This window comes from Taurulus bubalis (genome assembly GCF_910589615.1).
Source record: "Taurulus bubalis genome assembly, chromosome: 7".
Classification (NCBI taxonomy): domain Eukaryota; kingdom Metazoa; phylum Chordata; class Actinopteri; order Perciformes; family Cottidae; genus Taurulus; species Taurulus bubalis.
The window spans coordinates 6989075-7000165 of record NC_136595.1 but is presented as its reverse complement, the minus strand read 5'-3'; the positions used below and the strand labels follow the sequence as shown (position 1 = coordinate 7000165).

The following is an 11091-nucleotide window of genomic DNA, read 5'->3' as shown; positions in this document are numbered from 1 at the left end:
ACATCATTTGGTGAATGACTCAACAAGCAGACTGAGACGGAGTTAGCACGTAGTTGTGTATATAATCCACCTGACATGTTTACATTTGATTTTTCATCTACGCCACTGGGTTTAGTAGGTGCAATATTTCTGATACCAGTAGTATTTTAAGTGTCATAATTCAGCATATTGTAAATTGTAAATAGATTTTAAAAATATATACTTAAACCATGAATTTATTTCAATAAGGACAACACATGTTAGTATTTTTTTCCCTTCAAATAATTTATTTTATTTGCTGGTACGTAAAAAAAACACAACAGTGATATAAATATTATAAATTAAATTGCACATTTTTTTTCATCTTTGGTAAAAAATAGAACAAATATATTACAAGCAAATAAATACAAAATAAATAAGTAAGCATACCTTACATGCCAGTTCAGAAACAGTGTAAGACTTAGACAGAGACATTGCACATCACACCACACGTTTGCTAATTAGCAAAGAAAAAAGTGCTTTTCTCCTTTCCTTCCTGTTTGATTGTCACTCAGTCTGTTACACTTTCACTTGACCTTGATTACCAAACTTCATCTGTGCTCACTCAACAGTCCACTTAAGGCATCAACCTCCATTTTTTCCCTCCATTGTCCTTTTTCCCCTCAATTTTCGGCGTCTCCAGAACCCGCCCATCCACGGCTGCTCTCGTGGCGATCTGTGCGCCTGCACCCGCAGAGTCCAGCTTCGTGTTGCAGCCGCTGACGCCATGCATCTCTTTCCTTCTCAAACCTTGAGATGAACCACTAACAATCCTTTCCCAGAGAGAGTTCACACCTTCTGCTCCTGCTGGGGCTGCTTGGCGGCCTTGGTGCTGCTCGGTTTGGCTTGGCACACTAGATCCCTGTATGTCGGAGAGCGGAGGAAGCGGGGGTAGCAGTCTTTGGCCATGAGCATGTAGATCTTGTGCTGGGCCGGGTCGAAGCAAGAAGATGAAGGCACCAGCATGTTGTCTCTGGTGATGTCACGAGTTTCATGGTCGATGTTAACCTGGTGAAAAGAAGCAGAAGCAGATTAGTTTGTTGTTCTTCATCCAGTGGGGGCTAGCATGTGTGACAATGCCTCAGAAGGTGTAGTAAAGTGTCTTTTTGGGCCTCATCAATTCAGTATAAGGATTCAGATTCTAATCCTTTGTTGAGGTTGGCGGTTTCCTTACCTCCCGTGGAGCTTCGCTGCCGATGAATTCATCGTAGATCTTCTGGGCTTTGGCTGGTAATTTGGTATTGGACTTGGTTCTCCTGTAATCTTCACAGGCAAAGTAGAACAAAATATTCTCCTCGCTGAACTCGGACACCAGGAAGGCTGTGAAGGCACACAGTCCATCTGAGGAGAGAGACACAATTAGTGAAATGTAATTACTTACTGCACATAATGGCACCCGCAGGGGCTGCTTGCGTCTGCACGCGTCACTGCAGTCTGTGTTTACTGGTAACTGCGTGTGCTGTTTAGTGTGACACATTTGTATAAAAAATATGCTAAAATCTAGATATATACTTACATTTGCTGGACAGGAGTTTTTCAAAGGACTCTTTCCACCGAAGGCATTCCTCCAGGGTTGGCCTGAAAATAGACAAGGCAAGATATTATTTAACATGGAAGTTTAACCAAGCACACAGTGATAAATGTATAATTAAGTCGTAGTAACGAATAGTACAGTATGTGTGATGCTTACTTTTTTTGCCCTATTTTGCAGCAGGATAGATTCCAAGTGGATTTTTGCAAAATGCTTCCCAGCCTTGCTTTCAGTTCCTTGACTCTGCGAGGAAAAAGAAAAACAGGTGAGATACATTTTTCACAAGATCAATATTGCACACCGACAGAAAAAATTCACCACACGAGGAATCCACGCTACAAAGTCTAAATATAGCACAAACTAAAACTGACTCTTTTAGCTTCTCAAGTGCTCTAACACTGATGCACAAAGATAAAATAGAGCTGTCCTCCTTATCCTGCAATGCAAATCCCCAAACATCAGCCATGTGAGTGTTGCATGAAACTTCATGTACCTTTCCAGGCAGCCGGTCGGCAGCGATGCCAGTCCTTTGCACATGCTGCAGCAAGAGGTTGGAGCTGGTGACGGTGCTTTCTCGAGCGGGTGGAGGGTAAATATCCGTTTGGTCGAGCTCAGTAAGGAGGGAGATTGTCTCTGTGTCTGGAAAAAGCCAGAGCAGAGGCTTTATAGTCCCACCTCCCCTGCTTCTGGCATGTCATCAGCCCTCTCAGCCAATCACAGAGAGGTTGAGAGAGCCAGGGAGAGAGAAAGAGGGGGGAAGTGAAATATATAAAAGTCCTTGATATTCTGCGGTACAGTATTTTTTTCTTTCATGGCTTTGAAAACACGCCACAGTCAATCTCGCTGTGTTTTCTTTTCACCCTTCTCTTACAAAACAAGTTATTTACACATGATAATTCCACAAAATATTGTGGCCAGCTTTTAGATATTTTGACCCTCAGAATATTCTTAAACTTGGCACATATGTCAGTTTCTAACAGTGTTATGCAAATCCTCACATACATACATACATACATACATACATACATACATACATACATACATACATACATACATGCATACATATATACATACATACATACACAGGTAAAACCATGACATTTTACCTCTGCATTTAATCCATAAGCATTTTGGGAGCAGTGTGCCATTGTATTTTAGCTTCAAATTTGTGTTTTATCATCAACTTCAACAAAACAGATCTTGTGTAAATTAGGATTTCAATCGATCTGTGTGTATGACACAACCTTACAGGCTGATGCGCTAATAACATTTAGTGGTAACTACAATCACACCCAGCCTTTTTATGGACCTTATAAAAAGGTGTTCATTCCAGGGACAGATGGGAAGGATATGTGGTATTTACTCTGTTATTTACTCTGTTTAATTATATTACTGTAAGAAAGCTGGACGTAAAGTCAACCGCTCGACATAATAAAGCTGAAGCGGGAATGTTTACCATATGACGAGTTGCGGGTTGCTTATCTAGGATTTTTGTTATCATATAATTCAGATTAGATTGGCATTAGACAATCGAAGGCAATGCAAGACTACAGCCTGCTGTATAGTGGCCACTAGCTGGCATATTTCCAAAATAGAGAACATAGCCTACTAAAGCAATATAAATACATCATAATGTCTGCTTTTGTAAATGTGTTGTTGTTCTCTTTAAAACTACAATAAGATATTGTGCCACAAGAGGCAATACAGGATTTAAGAGCATTGAATGACCTTCAACCACAAATGACAGTGGGAACATTGTATTGCACCCATTATGCAAGTATAACTATGGGCATGAGACCCAACAGGGCCATGTGATGGATTACATTTACTCTCATCTAATAAAAAAGAAATGTGATGTAAATGTGTTACTTAAATCAATAAGAAGCAGCTATAATCAGAGGCTTCAGAAAATGTTTTCCTCTTTAGATGAGTAAAATGGCAAGAAAATGTGTTGGCATATACAGACACAAAGAATAATAATTACTTTTTTTAAATTAAAACAACCAAAAGCTTAATGCATGACAACTCCGACTAACACGTTATCCTCTGCACCAAGCAGAAACTGCTACAAGAACCGGTAGATATAGAGATTAAATGTTGAGCAAAACATGTCACAATTACAACAAGTAGTTTAGTTCCATTTTTAAAAACAGTCGCTAAAAATAGGAAATGATTTCGCTTGTTACACAAATAGGAGGAAATTGTGTTTTTGTTTGGGACTATTTTCAGCAGTGGAATAATGAAGTGGACACTTTTGCACTAGTAAGTATTTATGGCAGCAGGATGGCGTGTGTTGATTTGAGAGAGTGTCCATGTTCATATCAAAAATGTATGTGTTATGTGTTTATGTGTTTTATGGTATCTGGTTAAATGAGATATCCCAGGCTTTGGATGCACAAGGAATACTAGTTCTCAGTAGGATCCACTCGTTGTTGGTTTTGGTCTTGTAGATTGGTTGATAGATACTTACTTTTGTTTTGCTACAGCAGCATTTGTACATACAGGTAAGCAATATAATATAAAAAATGCACAATATATGAAAAAAATAAAATAGAATAATAGTATTAAATTAAATTAAAGAACAAAACAAAAGAAACAAAACAATAGTGCAAAGATGTAGCCAAACAAACAAACTACCGTGTCACGGTGTTATCGAACTTGTACTCCTCCACCAAGTCCACATCCTCTCCCAGAACTCTTAGTGGTTGTGGAACCATCGTCTTCCTCCTGAAGCCGACCACCATCTCTCTGCTCAATTTTTTCCCTTTTATCATTATGATTTTTTTCCTGACCTTCAATCAAGACTTTGATATCTGATCAACCGCCTCTATAGTTAGTCATTTTTGGAATAGCTGCTGAAATGGGTTGCTCTAAAAAGGTACTGGCAGAAAAAGTGGTTACAAATGACGCCTTTAACAGTCGCCATATTCCTGAGCTGAAAAGGAAGCAAGCCAAAGGGCACTTCCTGTGATACTGAAGCATTTAGCAAAATCTCACGTTGGAGCATGAAAAGGCAGCGCTGAATAGGTTAAGTCAGCTAATGTAGACTGGATGTGGAGAACATGGGATGACCTAACCTGTCCGGATGCACTGTGCTGGGGAGGATTTAATTGGACCATTTTCATTGCCGGGAAAGAACAAAGGTTTGCTTGAGAAGCCTGGGGGATGCCGGCCACCCACTCACCTCCTCATTACTCTGTGATGTCATCATCACACTCCTGCGCCTCCGACCGTCCTATTGACACGGCAACCCGGAAACGAGAGAATAAAAGAGTGACGAAGAGAAAGAATCCATGTCACATTGTTGAGTGAAGGGCTTTGCTGGAAGTCGGAGATTTGCCGTCCTTGAAGCTCACTGATGCGACACACACATACACACCGACCTTAGATCACGATGTACGCAAAAGCGATTTCTATTAGACAGTTAGTTATAGTTATAACACACACACACACAAAAAGGATTGCAACATGAGCAAAGTACCAGCTCTGCAGGCTCTGTGTTGTAGCATCCAACCCTTTGTGACAATGATAATAAATAATGTTACAGATGTGACACATGAATTATATATGTGAGAGAGGGCTTTAACATATTTCTCAGAAAATCTCTTTCGATGAATTCCTTATCTAATATCCAAGCAACAGAGAGTTTAATTGTTTGATCAGCAGTCTCCTAGTGATGCCATTTGTTGCCCAGAGGCTGTCATGCCTCCTTGTACACTTATGATAACCGTAGGGATGATACCCCCTGGAAATATTTGGGTTAAATAATCTATTGGTTAAGTGGTCATCGATAACAGACTCTGTGTGGTTAACTGTGATGCTTTTGGTATTGCATGCTTTTCTTACAATACCCTGGAGCGTCTTTGCCTCGTTTTCAGCCCTAAAGAGTCTGAATGCAGAGTGACTTTGCGTGATCCAAGTATTTAACCAAGCCATCTCAAAATATTGCTCAGTTTGAACCAGCGGCTGTTAAAGTGGACGTAACGTATTGGGTTTGCGGACAACCATTTTGAAGCCTCAGGTTTGACATTTTGGCCGTCGCCATCTGGGGTTTTTTGCAACCAGAAGTGACACGGCAGGCAGGAGCCAAGTGCAACCGGATGCTGAATATGACATTTTAAATTTTACAAAAATGTTGCAATCAACTTCAACATGAAAACACACTGTAAAAGCGTTAAAGTTCTATGAAGAAAACGTGCACAATGCCGTGGTAGCGACCTGTCAATAACTGACATCTATACAATCAAGATTTCTTTTGCATCTTATTTTCGCCGCCGCCTGATGGCCATTAAAAAGAATGCAAGTATAAGGCACTTCCCCTTTGGCTTCACTTTTATAAACAGGATGTTGCCACCTGGTTTTAACCTAGATGGATTAACATCTTATGATGTGCTTTCTAGATTGTTTTAAATATGCAAACAGACTGATAGGGACATATTAAAACATGTATTGACAGGTCACTATAGGTTTCAATATTATTTGAATCCCAGTGTTGATGGGATTCAACAATCTTTGGCATTTCTTCCTTGACAACACCACCTCTGGATCAAGAAATGAAGGAGCCTCATATATTAGAAGCACCTCTTAAATGAGAGCTTTGTTGCTGGAAATGTCATTTCATTTCTTGTAGAAATGGGGAAGGATACAACAACAGTACTAAATAAATTCACTTCAGAAACTGATTTCTTTCAGTCAAAAATAAATTTAGCTCTGAATTTCAATATGGCCTTCATACGAGAACATTGAGAAAAACAAAGAAACAAACAGTGGAACACACCGTTCTTTATCTTTAATTTGTCATGCTATAATATTAAATTACATCAAGGAAATGCATCACCAGACAATCCTGATAAACCAGAAGTGACATTTACCTGAATGAGTGAGTTTCAAACGAAAGGTCACATCTCTCTCCGAGCTTGCTTCATCACCTCTGGGACAGAATCGAGGCCGCGGCCAATTTAGGACACTTACGTCTAAGGGCCCTACCTTACCTCAACCCACAAATCTATTCATACCATTTGTATTCGGACTAAGCCCTTTTACCTCAGCCTACCCAATATTGGAAGTCCTTTTTCATCTCTGCTCATCTCGAGCCTGGCGAGGACCTTTCAGTTTAATGCGCTGTCAGCTGTGATGGAGGGAAAGCTCATCTTCAGCTCAGTGGGCTCCTTTCACTGCTCGCCTCCATCTGCAGAGATAAGAAAGCAGGATTGGGATCATCCTCTCTTTGGGGGATGCTGTTATGCCACCAACCGCAATGCACTGTTGCCAAAGAGAAAATGACAAAGGCAGCAGAATAGGTCCCTGATACCTCACTGTTATAAACAGAGTATGCCGAAACAAAAAGACCACTGACAGGCAAGAACAGTAAGGTGTTGAACTTTAAAAAGACATCCTGATGATAACATGTATTGTGTGCAAAAACTGCCTTTTTTCTGCTCAAAACTAGTTTGCATGCGTCTCCTTGGAGTTAAAAGGTCAGTTCAGCCGAATTCTGTGCGATTGTGTTCAAGTTTGTGTTTTGTCACCAAACACATTGTTCTTTTAGACGTATTTTGGCGATTAGCAATTTGACACATTGAGCACAATACAATTAGCACACATGTGGATTATAATGCAATAGTGCCTGATGGTTTTTCACAGTGAAATTGTATCACAGTTGAAAGCCATTTTAGTAAACATACTCATTGGCGCCACCATTGAAGCCCACAGATAGTGACTGTTTGAGCACTGTGTGAATTCCATTGATACATACACTCATTTGCAATTTTATTTAGAAAGCGCCACTCTCACTTTTGCCATACCATCTGTATTAATGAGACTAAATATTGAAACATATTCCAATGCAACCAAATTCAAAACTACGTCTACAACTATGGCCTCTAAAAGGACCATTAAAGCCACCAACAGAAGTAACTTTAAACATGATCCAACTGAAAAACCCAGTCCAGTGTCACCAACTCTTTTCCGATCAAAGTAGCTGGTGTAGCGGGACTACGAGGGAGGTCTCCCTCCAAGAGGCACTCACAAAATTGTCATTATGAACGTAAACATATAATGAACGTAAACAACTAACATGGCTATTATTAGGACTCACAGGTGTCGAGCGAGCAGCTTGTGAAGGACTCAGGTAGACAGGCAGGTGGGCGTATAACAGCCACAGAATGTTTCCTTTTCTTTTGTCAGAGCATTTCAATTTATTGTTTGCTGTCAGGATGTTGAACAGATATCAACACACATAACAATGAAATGTTTCTAAAATACATTACCAACCATAGCTTTAGGTTGAATCAATATCTTTCTCAAACATGAAAAAACGAACTGAACATTAAAACAAATTTATTGTGGAGCTGTTGTATTAGACTGCATTATTTTCATGAAACTGGCAACTGGTTGAATCTTTTACAAACAAAAACCGTAAAGCAATCAGTCGATCTTCCTTTGACAGATATAAATCAGAATATAGATTCAGAATTGGGTCGCAGTTAGACTGCTTCCAACAGGGGGAACAGCTTCTACTAATATTTCTAACAAAGATTACTACTAAATTAAAAAATAACTATTGAGCTCTGGAGGACAGTTCAGCTCTCCACAAGGTCCAGATGTTACATTTGCTTCACTATGCCAGTCACAAATCACTTCCACAATACAGAATGTACACATTAGGCTGCAGAACAAACACATGGAGCAGCTGTTGTGATGACACACTGGAAGTTAACCGGACACGTAACATCCAGTGCGCTGCCAGACTGCTGATGCCCGTGGTCACCATGCTCATGTGTACTGAATGAATTAAACGGAGACCATGTGGGTGAGTTTATCTGCAGACTGAGTGTGACTTCATGCCCGAGGAAGTGCTGAAGGCACAGCAAATGCAATCTTATTCGAGTAATTGCGCTGCATGTGTTTGTTTTGGAGAGGAGAAGGTGTAATATGGGAAAGCCCAACATCTTAACCTTGTGTCAATGCCACAGGAAGTGTCTGCAATGCTTCCCGGCATTACGGCGGCTATATTTGCTTGTTTTTCTTTCTTCTGAAGGTCCCTCAGTGCGGTGACGCTGTGGTGAGCGAAGGGGAGGGCTGAAAGGCCATTTAAACCAATACATTAATACAAACGTTGAAACAGAAATGAGTGAATTGCTGGGAAATTCTGGCCAAGGGACCTGCACAATATTGGAAATGTTTCAAATGGAGACCCAAACAAACAACAAGTTATTGAACTTATTTTGGTCCTGATGCTTGTGCATTGTTAATCAATGTAGCTGTTGAGTATTATGAGTGAAGCAAATTCATGTTCCAATGCCAGATATATCATGATAGACTAAATACATGTAACTTTGGTCATCCGTTGATTAATTGAGGGTTCATCATCGTCATTTATTACATCAGTAGCATAACAACTTTAAACTCGCTCAAAGGGGAGCCATGTGCATGTCAAATAGTTGCATCGCCATTGATGAGACTATGATTGTTTTTTTTTAATCCATTATACCTTTATGTGGTATCAATCTTTTCATCTATGTCTCACCAAGAAGGGGTTTTATAATGCCCAAATAAAAAATAGGCCATGCAGTTCCACAATGGACAGATTACATTTTTCTTTATTGCTGCCATTTCTGGGTATGTGACATAATACAGCAAAACCTTCAGATGAGGCCAAATCCTTGTTTGGCTGTGTTGTAAATGGAGCATTTCACATGTTTTCAAAGCATATATTTGCACCATGATGGTAAACTGCAGGGTTCTCTCCTATGTATTAACCGCATGCAGCCTTGGCCTAAGTGTAAAATGCACACGTTTCTTGAAATCTCATATGAAAAACTGAAGAGGAGGCTTCATGATCTGGATTAGTATTACACATTTTCAAGAAATAAAATGTTTCTGGATCTCAACTACTATTCCTCTGAAATAAAGAACAATATGTTGGGTTAAAATATATTTAAAAAAAAGATACATGGCAGTATCAGATGGGGATGCCAAACATTAGATTATTTGTTTTAACCCCCAAATATGACCTTCTTCACAATTTTAACAAAAAGTGCTGAGCCAGTTAATCCCAGGCCTCTGAACATTTGTGAAGTGGTCCAGTTTGGTCTCTGTGGGAGTGCATCTGGCAGTGTGCACAGAGGACCCTCAGGTTGCTCATCTGCCTGATTGTCCTCTGGGGAGAAGAGGAGCATGCCTGCCTGCCGCAGGCCCGACCAGATGCTCACTGTGGCTGTTAAACAATAACCACTGGAGTGTGCTCCCCCCTCAGCAGCACTATGATCGGCAACTCCTCCCAAGAGACTGTTTAGAGAGGTGGTCAGCAGAGCCTACAATATGCAAACTGTCCATCTGATGAATCATGGTTTCCTTTAAAACACCCACATCCCTTTATGTTCAAACATCGTGTCTCGAGCTCCATTGTTATCTTTTCATGTTCCGCACTCCATTCTTTGTCTGTTCAGTAATGCGAGATATGTGTGATCACACCACCTACGTTACGGTTTTACGCCTCAAGAATTGAAAGGGAACTGAATGGAAGTAGTACAGTATGCAATTATACCTCAGGTATTACGGAAGATGGAGCTCGGGGCTTCACGTACAGGACCAGGTGGTAGCCATGACTCATAGCTAGATGAGATGTCTGGAGATCAGCGGGTGAGTAGGACCTCTGAGAACCATGCACGTCTTGAGCAATTATTTTTCCATTAAGGCATTCTCTGAAGATATTTCACTCGTTTCATTTCGGCCATCATCTGAAGAACCTGAATGACTGCACCAAAGGTCATAGCAGTACATCTGATAGCTGTAAACCGAAGATGGTGGTGTCATAGTATGAGCACAGACATCAGGATTCAACTTTATTGGACCGAAACTGTACTAATTCCATATGTACCAAGATATTCTCAATACCATCCATGCACAGGGTCAGCAGGGGTCTGTTGGACAAAAAGAAAAAGTATACCTTTACCGTAAATCATTTATCAATTTGTTGATATCATCTCAGAATACTATGAATCTGCAAGGACGGGAGGCCCCAGCTGGGATATTTTGAAAACCAAACAAAAATGTAATATTAATTGACAATTCGCTCTCTCTTTGTGGATCATGACAGTTTGATTGGCATCCTAAAGATTGTCAGTTGTGGTGGATTGAGCATCATCTGTAGTGATACATTTTCATCATAAATGCCAGAGTCCCTTTTAAACTGGAATATATCACATCAAAGTGGGTTTATATGTCTCTTCATAACCCATTGAAAGGCAACATGTTAGTACCTTTTTTCCTCTCAACTGTATGCCACCTTCTAATCTGCCTTCTTGGATGCCACCACCCCATCTTGTTAACAGTATGACATGAGTGGAGTCATCATTTCGTGTGTACTTATTTACATACATCATTTTGTGGAGCCTGCAACCAACATTGGTAACCAAGAGCATTCAACTTTTTTTTTTACAAAAGCCATTGGGAAAATGCATAAAACTTAAATAAATTAAAATGATCATGTAAAAAGTGTTAAATTCTCATCATTAATTTATTAAAAGGTGCCAAAGTGA

General features: G+C 40.1%; 1 protein-coding gene across 1 annotated transcript; it reads right to left on the bottom strand.

The window, feature by feature from the left end:
* Positions 1–807: 807 nt before the first annotated feature.
* On the bottom strand, positions 808–2086 carry rgs16 (regulator of G protein signaling 16; the record flags this gene model as incomplete). Its single annotated transcript, XM_079221022.1, has 5 exons — positions 808–1026; positions 1193–1359; positions 1535–1596; positions 1709–1792; positions 2043–2086. 5 exons carry the CDS (start codon positions 2084–2086, stop codon positions 808–810), a joined length of 576 nt encoding a protein of 191 aa, XP_079077148.1.
* Positions 2087–11091: the final 9005 nt, after the last annotated feature.